This window comes from Lichenostomus cassidix, chromosome Z (assembly GCF_008360975.1).
Source record: "Lichenostomus cassidix isolate B80296 chromosome Z, HeHo_3.0, whole genome shotgun sequence".
Classification (NCBI taxonomy): Eukaryota; Metazoa; Chordata; class Aves; order Passeriformes; family Meliphagidae; genus Lichenostomus; species Lichenostomus cassidix.
The window spans coordinates 440892-457233 of NC_139511.1; the positions used below are offsets into that span (position 1 = coordinate 440892).

A 16342-nucleotide genomic window follows, 5' to 3' on the forward strand; every position below is an offset into this window, starting at 1 on the left:
TGGCCCCGCCCCCAGAGGCGTGGCTACATGGACAGCGCCGTATGATTGGCTGGTGAACGCGCAGGCGCGTGTTGTGTCACGTGACGGGTCGCCGCCGCCGGCACCCTCGGCGGTCCCGCCCCGCGCGCTGGCGCGGTGACGTCACACGGCGGCGCGGTGACGTCAGAGAGCGGCGCGGGGCCGCGCCAGGCCGGGCGCTGCGGGCGCCGCGATCCGCTGCCGGTGCCGCTCCGGCCTCGTTCCGCTCCGCCCGCCATGGCAGCGCCGCCCGCAGGTGCGTCCCGCCCGCCCGCCGCCGCCTCGCTCCATGCCGCGGCCGCGCAGCCGCCGGGTGAGCAGGAGGTCGCGGTTCCCTGGGCCCGGCCGGGCCGCAGCCGCCGCCGGCGGACTGACCTTGGGCCCCGGTGCAGGGGCTGCGAAGCCACCGGGAAGGGCGGGCTGTGCCGCTGTGGGCGCTGCGGGGCACGACACGGTGTCGGGAGGGGTCGCGAGTGCGCGGGGAGCGGCGGCGGCTCCCGGGCTGTGCGCGGGCGGTGCGGGCTGTGGCCGCCGCCGGGAGCGGGAGGGCCCGTCGGGAGCCCTTCGGGACACGCCCGGAGCGGGAGCGCCACGGCATCCCCGGGGGACAGACACTGCGGTCACGGCAGAGGCAGGGGGAGCTTCGGAAAATAAACGCCTTTCTCGTTCTTTCCCCCATCCTTTCTCTTCCCTCTCTGCCGTTCTCTCTCCCCCGCCCTTTTCTTCCCTCCCTTTCCTCCTCCCTATTTCTCCCTGCTTCTTTCTCTCTCCCCACTCCTTTCCTTTTCCTGCCGCCTTTCTTTCTGTCCTTCTCATTTCAGTAGCTCCTCATGCCAGACAGGGCTGCTTTCCCCAAACGCCCCTTCAAATCCTGGGAATCTCACATGTGTTTCTGGTGCTGGGGAGGATCTGAGGCTCACAAACCACTCCTACCCAGCTTCACACGGCTGCCACTCACTTCTCTCAGGCTGACCTGTGATCAAGGGTGGGATCCAAGAATCTGCAGAAACACCTTTTCATAACTGTTAAATAAATAATTCCATTCTTCTGCCAAGCAGCGTTTGCCAGGTAATGGTCCCTGCACTCCTCCTCCAGACTGTCTGGTCAGGCTGCCTCTGTCCACGTGTCCTTCAGGACGCTGGGCTCACCCAGACTCGATTTCTGAAACTTCTCAGCAGAACACAGAAGCTGAGGGTGGGGGCTGATGCAGAGGAGGCTGCATGGCAGTACATTGGGACTTGTAAAGAGTTTCTCCCCTCTGTCAGTGAAGTCACACCTGTGTGGCACCTGTCCATCTGTTGTGGCTGGTGGTGCTCAGCTGCTGGCTGGGCGGGGTTGAACCACGACTAAGTGTTATTTACCTGTTGTTTTCTGCCACAGGGAGAGGCAGAGTGTGAGAATCAGGTTTTGTAATGCTGGCACTTGTGTTTGATTTAGTTTTGGAGGTTTTTAGATTTTTTGGCAAACTCTTTTCTGTCCACACAGTGTTTTATTAGTGTGAGGGTCAACCTCTCGTTGTTGGAATGTGTAATTCGTGGGGAATTCCTCCTGATTTATTTCTGTTTTCATTTGAAAGTGTACAGAAAGGAAGAGCTGCTGCTTTTTATTGTCACGTAGACTTGAGCAGAAATGGCGCAACATCCATCAGCTCTGGCATTTGTTGCTTCTGCCCCTCAGGCTGTAGGGGCTTGTTTTTACTGGGATGTTTATCGGGCACGCTGAGCGGGAATGGCTGCGCGGTGAGCCGCAGCTCTCTCACGCTGTGTGTTTTTGGCGCAGGGAGGAAGCACTGAGCCATGCTGCACGGGAAGGCCGGGGCGATGGGGCCGGCAGGCTCTGCCGTGGCAGCCTCCGAGGAAGCTGTGATCCAGGACACGGCGGCTGCCTCGGGCAAGCACTACGTGTGCGGCTGCTGCGCAGCCTTCACCAACATCGCGGTGACGTTCCCCATCCAGAAGGTGCTGTTCCGGCAGCAGCTGTACGGGCTGCGCATGCAGGACGCCGTGCGCCAGCTGCGCCGCGACGGGCTGCGCACGCTGTACCGCGGCATCCTGCCCCCGCTCATGCAGAAAACCACCACGCTGGCGCTCATGTTCGGCCTCTACGAGGATTTCTCGGCGCTGCTGCTCAGCCACGCTCGCGCCCCCGAGCTCCTCACGCGCAGCGTGGCGGCCGCGCTCGCCGGCACCACCGAGGCCGTGCTCACGCCCTTCGAGCGCGTCCAGACGCTGCTCCAGGACTACAAACACCACGATAAGTTCACAAACACTTACCAGGCTTTCAAGCTGCTGAAAGCCTATGGGATGCGGGAGTATTACCGGGGATTGGTGCCTATTCTGCTCCGAAATGGGCCCAGTAATGTGCTCTTCTTCGGCCTGCGGGGGCCCATCAAGCAGTGTCTGCCCGAAGCAACCTCATACAGCTCCAACCTGATCAACGACTTCATCTGCGGGGGGCTGCTGGGCGCTATGCTGGGCTTCTTGTTCTTCCCTATCAATGTTGTCAAAACTCGCATGCAAGCTCAGATTGGTGGCGAATTTCAGTCCTTCTCCAAAGTGTTAGTGAAGATCTGGCTGGAACGTGATAGGAAACTGATCCACCTCTTCAGAGGAGCCCACCTGAACTACCACCGCTCTGTGCTGTCCTGGGGGATCATCAACGCGACCTACGAGTTCCTGCTGAAGCTGCTGTGATCCCTGTCCTGCTTGTGTTGGTACTCTGTGTCCTCAGTCCCAGGGAACAGTGCCTGGGTATGACAGGTAATTCCTCCTGGCCTTCGGTATTTATGGGGTGAATGGTGATACATTTAAACCTTGGTGCAATTACGATGAACTTTTTTAAGTATTCCTTTGCTGGCAGGTGGGTTTACTCATAACGGAGCTACTAGACAAGTACAAGATCTAAAAAAGAAAACAAAAATACTTCTATTACTCTCTATCACTCCCAAAACTGCCTAACGTTCTGTGATGGGATGTGCTCCACTGCCCATGTTTAGAACATGAGAATCAAGGAGGGGCTGAAGAAAATTCCATTGCTTGATCATCTTCCAAGACTCGATTTCGGAACATTTTCAGATGTTTTCGGGTCCTCATTGTATAAAGCTCAAAGGACAGAACCAGAAGGGGATGACTGAAGTGCAGAGCTCCCAGCTGCATCTCAGCCTGCTGCAGCCACTGCCCGGTGTGGCCTGCGGTGACTGTGTCCTCCAGCCGTGGCACTGAACGTCTAACCTCAGCCCAGGCTGGATCTGTGTGTGTGTGTGTGTGTGTGTGTGTGTATGTGTGCCTTCCTGTGAAAAGGGAAAAGCGGAAGGAATGGAACAGCAAACTCACTAAAGCTTTAAAGTGTCCTTCCTTGTTAAAAAATGCGGAGTTAGTTCTTTCTGTGAAGGTTCTTTGTCGGTTTTTTTTGCATTGCTGCTTTTTGTTGCCTCCAGCTGCAGGGCTAGGGAGATGTGTCTGTCTGTCCCAATGCTCATGGGACACCCTGGCTCCTGCAGCTGCCCAAGCACTTCACACACGGCTTTTTGCACTGCAGCGTCTTGTCTTTTCTCAATTCCCTCTGGAATTACTGATCACGAGATCTTTTTACCTGAAGCTCGGGGTTCTGCCTGCTTGGTGTGTACTGTTGACAGTTCTGCAAGACCGAGTGGCACAGACAAGGTGAGGTTCCTGGGTTACCTGCTTCAGTGGAGCTCTGTAGGTGTAGCAGAGACAACAAGCCAAAGACGACCTTTGAAGCAGGAAGGCAAGTGGAGTGTTTGGAGACACGTTGCAGGATTTCTGTAGGGAAGTATTGAAAGAGACTGACAGAAATAGGAAGACTGTGTCTTGCAGACATGGGAGTTGAGAGATAAAAGACTTCAGGCCTTAGATACGGGGACAGAAGAGCAAGCATAACCCTGAGCTAGATGAGGGTCTCAACAGAATGTGTTTGAATCTCCCTGTGGGTTTCCTCTTTAAGTATACATTCATATGTAAACCAAAACACTTCATATGATGCGGAGCAGCAAAGCTTCCAGACACTGGTTTGAATTTATTCTTTTCTTAACTCTTGGAGGGGATATTGCTTTTCTAAAATTCACTTTTCCATTTGCTAAACTGTCTTTCAAAATTGATCCTAATCAGTGTGTTGTAATCATAAATACAGTCCTGAGCTTCACAGCCAGCAGTGGGTGGGCACAAGCACGAGTTCCTGTATCCCTGTGGTGATTATCTGCATCTAAATAAAATGTTTACTGGATGTTTGTTACTGGCAGAATCTGATTTTTACCAGTGTACCTTTTTTTTTGTAATCACTCCTTGATGGAATAAAAAAAATCTGCATCCTGTTTCTCTGTGGAAGATGTTATGTGCTCCTGTAATTTTGGGGAAGCCAAAGTGTGGAGGGTGAGAGTTTGGCACAAGCCCAGAGCTGGTCAATGCTCAGCACAACCCCAACAAAAATGAAATAGTGGAGCCCTGGTCTAAGGTTCACAGTCAACGTTGACTCTTCATATGTCATTTTCAGAAAAATTTCATGGAAAAGCACTACTGTGACAGACACACTTGAGAACTGCAGCATCTAAGCACTCGGAGGTGTTTTTCCTCTGCATTTTAGTGGGGCAGGGAAGAGCCAGCGAGCATGGCTCATTTTAACATAAATAAAACACGTTTTAATTCAGTGAATTATTCAATGTTTATTAAGCAAGCAAGAGAAACTGTCCACAAATAGTAAGTTACTGTACGGCTGTAAGTACAATACTTCCAAAGCAGTTCTGATACTTCATATACGGTATTAAAAGGCTACAGTTTTTACTATGAAATCTCAGGTATTTCAAAATACTCTACATGCACAATTTGTTTCTGTATTAAAAACCTTATACTTAACTGAGGATATTTAGTGCTTTAGAAAATGCACCTTTGACTAAGATCAGCCAATGAGAAGTTTCTGTTTCCTGCAGGTCAAAAAACATGATGGGTCGTTGACTTCTTCCTTTCTCTCCAACTGTTTAGACTCTTGTAAACTAGATTTTTTAAAACCTTTCATTTGGCAAGTGTATTTCTTTTTTCTAGGAGTTTTTATATCCTAGAGCAACAGACCCATGTTTTATGATGCCAGAACCTTCTCCACATCAGTGCTACCCAAATCAAAATCACAACACAAACAAACAAATAAACAAAAACAAACCCCACTAAATTAACCAAGACCCCACCCCCCCACCCCAACCCCAGAAAAAACTTATGTTTACATTCTAATTCTGGTAGTAGGCATCAAACTGTCCTTACCCCAAGACTCCAAGAGTGCAAACCAACGTGTGTGTCTGTCTGTATCGCTGTGCTTTTCTTCCTATCCCCATGGTCTGGCGGTGACATTTCTCCCTGGATGGCCCCTGTCTGACACGACGACAGCAGCCCCGTGGCAGTGCCAGCTGTGACACTCTGGGCATGCTGTGGCACCAACACTGGGAACTCATGTGCTCCCACAGCACACAGCCACGGGACTGTGACAGAGGCACAACCAGCTCCCGTATGACTTTGGCTCCTGTGCATGCCACCGGGTGTGACCTCCCCACGGGAATCCGTGGCTGCCAAGCAGCAGTGCTGCAACCCAGGCATTGTCTTACTAGGGGAGCTCACGAGTATGAAACCATGCATTGAACAACACACTGCATGCTGAACAGACAGAGCTCCGACCCCGGGAGAAACGCTACGAAATTTACCAAGTGCTGCAGCACCAGCTTACAGACAGCGCTGGTGTGAGCCACTCGTCCCTGTCTGTCAGCGCAGTCCTTCATCTCCCTTGGAAATGTTTCCTTACAGTTTTATACACTTCTCGAGGTTGAGCATTCAATTTTTGAAATACAACTATAAGATACACTTTTTTTGTTTTGTTTTTGACTACCTAGAAAAAATCCAAAGCTCACCAACACGTACCTTCATTGTTTCAGTAATGCTACTGAGAGAGAACTGAAAACCCTTGCACCACCACATGACTGTGAGGCATGTCAGCTGTAAGCCACTGAGCAGTGAACTTCACAGGTAAAATGTGGTAAAGCCTTCATGGAAAACTTCCAAGTGCTGTTGAAAAGGAATAATCAATCAAATGACCAAAATCTAAGATCACCTACTTACTCTAATTCAAACTTATTATAAATGTCATCAGAAGAACTAAGTAACATTTCTACAGCATACATGTACAGATTCTGTCATTTTATGCATCTGCTGGACACGCTACAAAAGCATCAAGGTGACCAAATCCCTTCACCAGGTGAGCTGTCGGTCCCAGAGCCAAGCAGGGCCCGTCAGCCAACCACAAGTGGTACCAAGGAGTGGTGACACATTAGTCACTTTGGGGTAATGGTCCTTTATACAGAAAGGTGAATGTCCAATGCTCAGCACAATACTGGTGTAAAACACAGCGTATCATGAGGTAGAATTAAAAAAGTAACACTCAGTGCATATTCACAGGCATAGCATTACAGTCACTAGGGATCCACCAGTCCGAGGAAGTTCTGACAGGAAAAACAAAGACAGCCTTGAGAACAGACAGCCAGACCCACCCAAGAACCACTTCGATCCTGTGGGTGCTCCTTTACCTCCAACACAAACACTGTGCAAGCCTGTGAGAACTGTGAGATTCCCTCAAATGCGCCTGTAGTCCTTTCTATGATGTGTAATAAAATATTAAATAAGGTGAGAAGACAGCAGCCTGGCAGTGGGACAGCAAATGCTTGGAGAAAAGCTGCTGTGGTCCGGGGCAGGACCTGGGTTTTTTTCCCCAAACTGCTTGGCCCATTACAAACTCCTTGTAGCTCTTCCTTTGCATAAAAATCTTTTATCCCACATATATTCCCAAGTTTCCTGCACACTACACACCCATGGCATTGAAGCACAGCCCACGGAAGTGCCCTGAGCTGCTCTAACAACCCACCTGCCCCACGTGCAGGCTCAGGCCAGCAGAAGGGATGTTTGCCCTCAGATTATCAAACACACAAAACTGAAGGCTTCGTATTACCAAAGAAAATCCCCAAAAGAGCAAACTTAGGTTTTTTTTCTCTCATGCAGAGGAGCCTAAAGTTTCAGTGATTTTTGCACCAACACCAGGGTATACTACCCACACAAACACAAAGCTACAGGAGGATCCTCAGGCTTATCTTCCCAGCTCTCTCACGTCCGTAAATGTTGTCTTTATCCCCAAGTAAGTTTTGCAAAAGGCTTTGTAAGAGTCTGCTTTGAACAAGTGTGCCCCATCGAGACAGAGAGTGAACCTGAACATCAGCAGGTGACAGTCCTTTCAGGTAAAGTTCCCTGCTGAACTGAGTGTGTGACTGGTCAGCAAAATTCTGAAATACTAAAAAAAACCCATCTTGGAACATGTAAGTGATGAGAATGTTATAAACTGATATGGATGTACAAGACTGAAATACCTATGCATTTACAAGGTTAGCTCTATGAACTCGAGGGCTCAAACCTGGCATTCACATTTTGGGTATGACCACTGAATCACAGAATATGCTGAACTGGAAGGGACCCATCAGGATCACCGAATCCAACTTCTGGCCCTGCACACACACCCCAACAATCCCTGCCTGTGCCTGAGAGCATTGTCCAAATGCTCCTGGAGCTCTGGCAGCCTTGGGGCTGGGACCATTCCCTGGGGAGCCTGGACAGTGCTCAGCACCCTCTGGGGGAAGAGGCTTTTCCTGATATCCAGTCTGAATCTCCTCTGACACAGCTCCAGCTGTTCCCTGGCTCCGGTCCCTTGTCATGGAAGTGATCAGTACCTGTCCCTCCACTGCCCCGCAGGAGGATGTTCAAGAGCACAATGAGATCTCATCTCAGACTCCCAAGCTGAACAAACCAAGTGATCTCAGCTGCTCCTCATTCAGCTTCTCCTCCAGACCCTTCACTGGGGTGAACATTACGGTGTTTCACACCTTATGATAAGCCTGGTTAGATCCGGCTAGATTTCACTGTTGATAGGTTTGCTTTTAATCCCCTCCCAAACAGACAGCACATGTGAAGAAAGGCTCATCTGGTGATCCTAGGGACACATCCAAATGAACTTCTCCCACAGCAAGCGTGCAGGCAAGGTGCATGTGGAGAAACAGCCAGGTGGGAAACACCTGAACATCAGCAGAAAGCCACCGTGTTTCAGATGTGGAATGACGTGGAAAGCCCCCTGCAACAGAAACTTGGCAGTGGAGGAGCCAGAGCTGCCCTGCTGCACGAACCCCCAGAAATCCTCTGGGGCAGGGTCTTCCCTAGAGCTGAGTGACGGGCTTGAGGGGAGCCTGCCTGTGCAGGGGGTGGATCTGTGTGACCTCCAGTGGTCCCCGCCAGCCTGAGCCACACTGTGACTCATTTTTCTAGCCAATGACAACCACATTAACATAGAAATGAAAGCAAAATTCTTTTTTTTTTTTTGGTGAGAGTAACTAACCGTGTTGCTTATGTAGACTAGCAGCTCATTATCTACTAATCACCAGAGTTGCTTCAGCGACAGAAAGAGGAAGCAGAGGTGAGGCAGTCCAGCTCCTCTGGCGCAGGAGGTACCCAGGCACCCTGTCTCTCTGCAATTTTCCAAACAGCCCATTTGAGTTTCACCGAAGGAAATAATCAAGTATCGGGGTACAAACACAGCAGGACAGCAGCCTGATGGCACAGGATCAGCAGGAGCAGAGGTCTGCTGGCAGGGCTGGGACACGGCGCGTGGCCGTGGGCTCATGGATGAAGGATCAAGATCCACATGGTGCTGGCCTGGAAAATCCTTCCACTGTCACGTCCCGAGATCACGGTAACCGTGACCTCCTCTGGATTCAGAGATTTTGGACAGAGCACACTTCCACTCAACTGAAGTAACACCCACAAACATCCATCCGCAGGTCCCGCTGCTCTGCCTAGAACTTTGGCTGGTAGAGGGAGACGCGTCCGCTAAGGCACCCCGAGGCGATCTGACAGTGCGTGGGGGAGAACTTGGTGGTGAGCACCACGTCGTTGTGGGAGTAGAGGGAGCGGATCTCGCGCAGGGGGCTGGCCTCCCGCGGCAGGCAGTCCACCAGCTCGCTGCAGTGCGCGTCGAAGCCCAGCAGGCGGATGCCGAAGCCGTGCGGGGACGAGATCATGCGGCCGTCGGGGCTGAAGCAGAGCTCCTTGATGTAGCCCCGGCCCACGTTGGCCTCCTCGATGCAGTGCGTCAGGCGCAGGGAGCAGCGCGGGGAGACGGGACGCACCGGGGCTCCTTCCTGGAATTCATAGACACAAGTCCACTAAAGGGAGAGGCAGAGAAAGGGACACTGAAAGAGAAGTAAAGCACTGCAAACACACATTCCCTCCCCCTGCACCTGAACAGGTAACGAGCAGCTCCTGTGAACAGGTAATGGCACAGGAGGCACTGATGCTCCTGGTGACCTGCTCTGCAATGAGCACCCACAGCAGGCCACTGCCTCGGCACCTCCCTCCCTCTGAACTATCCACACAAAGCGCCTGCCCAGCATTAAAGCTGCTATTTTAATTAAATGGGTGCTACATATAATCTTTTCAATCTAGGTTTCATCTGCAGAGAGCAAAGCCTAATCCTTTGGCCAGGCACCTGCTCTAATTTAGTAAATATTTAAATTAAATCTATAAAGTCCAACTTAGCTGACTGTAGCTCTGAGAAGTTCACTGGCATTTTATGCCTTTGACTTCAAAAGGAATGGAATCTTGAAATGAGGGGGAAACAGATTTTTGAAGGAAGGTTGCAAACAGCTCTACAGCCAGATTGTTATTTGTGAGACACATTAAGATCCCTGTCTGTCATCTCATTATTTAATCTCAGAACAAATGCAAAAAAAGAGATCAATGACGAAGTTTATATTGTGTTGATTCCATTTCAGCCACAAGACAAACATTCTTAGCTCTGTTTCATGCATCCTACTGAAATAACCACAAAAGGAACAATACCAATTAATATTTATAAAAGAGAGTAAGGCAGACTCTAGGACTAAGGGGAATTGTAACTTCATCAATCGTCAGTACCAACTGACCCAATGTAACATTTTGCATTTTAGAAAAATTCTGTGTTGTACATTGTAGTGGTTTGATTGTTGCAGAACCAGCATTAAAATTTACAACCAGTCTGCTAAGCTTCCACTCAGTCCTCTACACTTCTGTAAGGTGTTACTATTACAAAGAGTGGCTTCCTTCAACCAAAAAAAAAAAATCCCAAAGAAATACATAAACACAAAAAAAAAATACCCAGCCCAAACCAAACCAACCTAAATTTCCATCAGCAATCAAAGTAAATTGTTTATTACTGGTCAAGTGTTATTGTTTGTTGTTGGTCAAGTTAGGCAGAATCTGCAGCTTGCAGCTAAACTGCAGCTGGTCTTATGACTTCCTACATCACATAAAAGGCTTGAAGCAGGTTCTACCAGGAAGATGATTTAAAAAAATACATCTGACTGCATATATTTTAAGAAGAACACAAGGTGATGTGTTACCTCCTGGTCATCTGTGTTGCTGGAGCACCGGAGCAGCGTGGCCCACCCCTTGGGGTGCAGCTGCAGCGACGTGATGCAGTTCCCGCGATCTCTTTCTCCAGGAACCTCTGGTGTTAGCACCTCCAGACTATTCCTAGGTGATCCCCCTGGAAGAGGAATTAACTGTGATTCTCAGTGAACCCATACATTGACCCTCACCTTTCTCACCAATCCTGCTGCTGAAACAGGGTCATGCCTGTGACAGCTGCACATGGCCACCAGGACAGACCACACCGTCAGGACAGGGAAACTCTAAGGGGTTATAGAAACACCTGCAGCAAACACCACTGAGCATTGGGCTCAGTCCTCACTTCAAACAGCTCATTTTTGTGAAACTGGAATGCCAAGACCTGCACTGAACCACCCCACACTGACAACTACATTAGAGTTAACCTTCCACACTGACACTCTTCATTAGCATTACAGCAAAATCTAAAGAATGGGGTTTTTATAACAATGGCTTACTCTCAAACTTGTATGATGTCCTCTCCAAATTCCTTCCAACACTTGCTCAGATTGCAGCTTTTCTCCCTTTTTTCCCTTACTCCCAGGTAAATGACTCCCTGGCATCCAGGTAAACCTCCTCTCATCAGTATGCTTCAGCACCTCACAACATGAGTAGCTAAAACTTAACATTACATTTATTTGAAATTGCAAGGGATGCACAAAGTATTCACAAAGCTCATGCTAATTCTCTGGAAGTGTATCCTCTTTTTTCCCCTTGAAGATCTGTCCTAGGTTGCAATATTGATGTAGTTAAGTATTCTATTACCACCAGCTGTGGGCCATTAGCTGCTATCACCCACTCCGGATGACAGGCAATGGGCCATCTGTTAGCTATTATCACTTGCTAACGACCCACCCCCCATGACAGGCAATGGGCCATCAGGGACCCACCGTGTGACTCATGGACTTATCTCATCCCATTGTGAGATGCTCTGCCGAGGAGGGAGGAGCCAGGTGTTCCCACCTGGATATAACCTGGCCCTGGAACTGCCTGAGCTAGCCCTGTCTACTGGGTTCCCAGAGGACCAGAGCTACCACTGGATCTTCAGCTGGAGACTAGACCTTCACAGGATCACCGCTTCAACTGGACTACTTCAGTTGGACTGCTACTACCACCCTAACAGGGTGTTAGGTTGTATCTGACTTTGTCAGTGCTTTTCCTTATATTATTTCACTTATTTTTAATTTCAATCTTGACTTGTGATCTCCCACTGGTTTGTTTTCAAACCAACACAAGATCATTCATACAAACTTTGTTCAAGAAAAAAAACATGGAAGAGGGATCACCTCTATGTGACAACAATGTATTGACATAAGATAGAGATCTTGTTGCTTTTACCAGATTACTCAGAAATAAAACCCGATTAGATCCCCAGGCTTTGGTGTGCAATGAGATTTTATTGGCTTAATAGAAGTCTCAGCAACACCATTCTTTAAAAACCACAGGACAAAAATGCAGTTTTTTACTATCATACTCTGGCCTCTTTTGGCTACAGTAAGTAAAAGTCTGGGATTTCTTTTCATTTATCCTTTTTTTAGTGATTTTTTTCCTACCTTCTCGCTGGGAGGGCCGTGACAAGGTTTTCTCAGAGAGCAGCCCTGAATCATTCTGGTGACAGGGTGAGCCCACTGCTCGAGGTCCAGAGGAGCCTGACGACGTTATGTCTGCAAAGAGCACCAGACAGGTGAGCCCACAGGTACAGCCAGCACACGTGGGCTGCTGGCCAAGAGCATCCCACAAAACACCCCTAGCACAGGAGCTGCCACACACCGCCTCACCAGCATTCACCTGAGCTAGATGTGGTCCTCCTGGCTCTTAATATTGGGTAGCTGCCAACCTCTAAAGACTTGTTCAGGTCAAGGTCATGCAAAATCAGAAGGTAACCAGAGGAGGTGGAGATCAGCATTTTAGAACAGTCTGGTGTCAGCCTCATTCGCATCAGGAAACGGGTATGAAAGAACTTCTTGTGGGGACATCCATCCTCTGTGCACCTGGACAGCAAGAGAAGCACAAGACACAGCTGCAGTCAGCTCCAATTTGAGGCCCTGATCACATCCACAAGGGTCCAGGATGTGCCTTGCATCATTGCTCACCCCAAAACCTTTCTTTTGAGTGATGTCTTTATCCATTAAAAAGCCCTGCTTTTTAATGAAATGGGAGAATTCATATATATTCACATATTCATACAACTACAGCAACGAGAACAGAATCTTCTTCAGAAGGAAGAACTGCATTTTGGTATGTTAGCGAGAGAAGCTCCTTTTTATCCATTTACTATTACCAGAGAGGTGATGCAAGCTCTTGGTAAGGGCTATAAAAGACTCCAGTGTTTCAGAACACATTCCAGCCCCACTCAAGGAGGCAGGCTTTGCATCCTGGACAGAAGAGCCCTGTCCTGGTGCACTGCAGAAAGGCCATGGGGCAAGCACAGCCACGTACCTGTTGGTGTCCCAGATGATCACGTTTCCATCAAACCCTGACGTCACCAGTAACCTCGTGTTGGTGTCATACTCGATGTTCTTGACCCAGCTGGTGTGGCCATGCAGTGTGCACACTTTGGTGTTCAGCTTCCTCAAGTCCCACAGTGCTATTGTGGTGTCATCGGAGCACGTGGCAAACAGTCGGTTATCCAGGAACCTGGGAACAGGAGGGAAGCACTGCAGCTGCTCAGGGCTGTCTCCAAGGCAAATGCTCTGAAGCAGACATGCAAGCTAATACAGAGATAAACAGAGTAGCCATACACAAAACCCCTCAAAACTTACAGCAGAGTATGTGACAATAAAAGTTCCACTAAAAGAAGAACTGTTGGGATATGAACCAGCAGTACCTCTGTAGTAGCAAACTGATGCCCGATGATTTTTGCCTTTTTTATATACCCTTTTTATATATTTTATATACCCTTGTTATATTTTCTGTACCCTTTATACATTCTTTGTACCCTTAACCTACATGCTTGTAATTTTTGTAGTTTAATATTGTAACTTAATTTTGAAGTTCTGCAAGGCACAAAGACCAAACATTCACAGTAAAAAGCGAGAAAGTCCTCAAGACTCAAGGTTTCAACCTTGGTTGAACCTTTCTCTCTAAAATATATTTTGTAAACTGGGCTTTAGCCTCCTTAGGGAGGGGAGATTCTTAGAATAGGGGGACATTACTTCCTTTATTATGCTTCTTATTAGAAAATCCTAAACAAATATACTAATTTGCAGAGTTCATAAAAATTACATACATGTTATACAGTGTGTGCATCTCGGTGTGTTCCACCTTTGAGAAACTGTGCACCTAAGATCCTATTAAAATACATATTTTATTAAAAAATATTTATTAAAAATATTTATAAAAAAATATTTAAAAAGGTAAAACCCTTTTACCCCTTTAACCATGTCTGCCTCATAATTCTAAACTCAGCCAAAAGGCAACAAAACAAGCAAACACACAGAGGCACAGCATAAGTTTGATTTGGTTTTTTTTAGGGGGCTTGTGTGTTAATGAATTGTGATCACTGATCTCACAAGAGCCAGAGCACCAGTGGAACACATGGCCAGACAGAACACCCACAGTAACTCAATCTGTTCCCCTTTGGACAACACTCAGCTCAGCAGGGCTGGAAGTGGCACAGCTGGGAAATAAACTGAATACATGGAGCCTAGAGTTTACTGAAGCAAAAGCAAGGCTTTTCAAAAACACCAAATGAAGACAAGACCTTGTTTGAGAACACACTATCAGAAGTTATTAGGTTCACTGAGAAAATCAAGGGATAAGATCACTGAGTTTGCAACTATGCAGATCAAAGCTGAGTACCACTGGAATTCAGGCATGCCATTACTTCCAGAAGGAAAAAGCATTCTAGTTTCTGTTTAGAATTCCTCAGATGAAGGCACTCAATGAAGAAAGCCATACCTGAGGTAGAAGGAACAAGACATCCATCCAAAAAACACCCACTAAAAATTCTTTAAGCCTAGAGCTACACCATGCAAAAGCAGCAACAACTCTGAAAAATTAAGAATAACCAACTACAATGGGAAAAATTCCAAACTTTGGTGAATAGTGAGCATTTTTGGTGCTTACTACAAGGAACTTCTGCAGTGCTACAGTGACTGGAATGCTGCTCATTAACGTGAAGGCTCCCAGTAATGCTGTGGTAACTGTGTGCAGAACAGAGTTCAGTTCCTCTGTGTCAGACAGACACACATTTTAATCCAGCTTTCCTGACAGACATCCAGCTGATTTGAAACTTCAGTCTTCTGTGAAAAGGACAACCAGCTTGTGGAAAACATCAATTTATCTGATGAAGGTGGCATCACACATCACATTTGGCTCTTTTGAGTAGAAACACTCAGAATATTCTACGGTTGTCTTGCGGGGTTTTGTCTGAGTTTAGCTCTTGGTTGGAATTTTTTGTTGTTGTGTAGCTGGTTGCTGCTTTCGGGTTTTGGAGTGGGGTTATGTGCTTTGACAATCTGAGTGAAGAGCAGCTGCAATATTGTTAGAAGACATCTTAAAATCACTCCCCAAAATGTATTCCCAGAACCAGAGCAACTAAAAAACCCTCAATTTAAAAGGAAAAATATTACATGATAAAAACAGCGATGGATTTAGACTTCTGCTCTTGCTATTTCCAGCTCTAGCCAAAGAAAGTGGCAGAGGATCTAAACCATAAAGCCTAAGTACAGGCTGAGTTATGTCAAAACATCCCTCCTGACCTACCTGATGTTATTTACACAGTCTTCGTGAGCTTCAGAGAGAGTCTTGATGTGCTTTGAAGATATCGGGTCAAAGAGCAGGACTTCAGTCTGTTCACAGGCGACGGTCAGCACTGACCTGCAGGGAGCAGAACAGAAAACTATGTCTGCGTTGGGCTTTACCCTCCAGCGTGTCCCTGTCACGCCAGATTCCCTGTGTCACCACGTCCCCCTGCCCGCTCCTTCCAGGGGTTCTGAGACACAAAAAATATCACTGATCCAAATGTTTATTTGAAATACCTGCAAACCAGTCGGGGTTTTTTCACTAGAATCTTGTAAAACAGAGTTTTGGCAGCACCGGGGGACCCCAGCAGGGCATTCCAGCAGGACTGTCACCCCAGCAGGACTGTCACCCCAGCAGGACTGTCACCCCGGCCCCTCTCCCGGACAGGGCGAGTCCGTGCTGCACCCAGGTGAGGTGGGAGGCGCCCAGGCTGACACCTCACGGCAGCAACTTGCACCGTGGTTTACACCTGGGCTCGGGGGTGCTGCCCGCCGATGCCAACAGCGATGACACCTCGCCAGCAGCACGGACCCTGCGCCTCGGCACCGCCGGGCACAGCGCGACGGGGAGCCCCGGGCACGCCCGGACGAGGATCCCGAGCACACCTACCCGTCGGGCGAGTACTCGAGGTTGAAGACGGCGCCGTGGGTGCGAGTGCTGAGGGACACGGAGTCGGCGGGCTGGATGGCGCCGTACAGCCCGGTCATGGCGCCGAACGTGTCCCGCGCCGGGTCCACGGCGGCGCCGCGGCCCAGGCAGCGCCCGCGCAGCCAGGCGAAGAGCCCGCCGGGGGCGCCGGGCCCCGGGTCGGCGGGGTCGCTGTGGCGGGGCGGCTCCGGGTCCGGCCCGGGCTTCAGCCCCGGCCCCGGCTCCGGCACCGGCTCCTTGCTCATGGCGGCGGCAGCGCCGGCCCGCGTCCGCCCCCTGCCGGCCGCGCCGCGACACTGCGCCTGCGCGGCCCCGCCCCGCCGCCGCCCCTGCCGACGCCGTCGCGTCACTGCGCCTGCGCAGACCTGTCCCCGAGACCCCGCCCGTCCCGCTCACGTGACCGCCGTCCCACGTGACCG

The 16342-nt window shown here is 49.4% G+C and overlaps 2 protein-coding genes across 4 annotated transcripts; one reads left to right on the plus strand and one right to left on the minus strand.

The window, feature by feature from the left end:
* The first annotated feature begins 256 nt into the window (after positions 1-256).
* SLC25A51 (solute carrier family 25 member 51) lies at positions 257-4348 on the plus strand. Of its 2 annotated transcripts, none has more exons than XM_085043727.1 (2): positions 257-331; positions 840-4348. In XM_085043727.1, exon 2 carries the CDS (start codon positions 1815-1817, stop codon positions 2709-2711), a length of 897 nt encoding a protein of 298 aa, XP_084899853.1. In that variant the 5' UTR covers positions 257-331; positions 840-1814; the 3' UTR covers positions 2712-4348. The 2 variants fall into 2 exon arrangements, with proteins under 2 accessions (XP_084899853.1, XP_084899854.1); XM_085043728.1 differs by lacking the exon at positions 257-331 and having other exon boundaries at positions 341-1086; positions 1798-4348.
* Positions 4349-4670: 322 nt separating this feature from the next.
* DCAF10 (DDB1 and CUL4 associated factor 10) lies at positions 4671-16196 on the minus strand. Of its 2 annotated transcripts, none has more exons than XM_085043726.1 (7): positions 15885-16196; positions 15237-15350; positions 12969-13166; positions 12318-12520; positions 12083-12193; positions 10484-10629; positions 4671-9244 (listed from the first exon to the last, which is right to left on the minus strand). In XM_085043726.1, exons 1-7 carry the CDS (start codon positions 16166-16168, stop codon positions 8900-8902), a joined length of 1401 nt encoding a protein of 466 aa, XP_084899852.1. In that variant the 5' UTR covers positions 16169-16196; the 3' UTR covers positions 4671-8899. The 2 variants fall into 2 exon arrangements, with proteins under 2 accessions (XP_084899852.1, XP_084899851.1); XM_085043725.1 differs by having other exon boundaries at positions 4671-9268.
* Between the last annotated feature and the right edge of the window lie 146 nt (positions 16197-16342).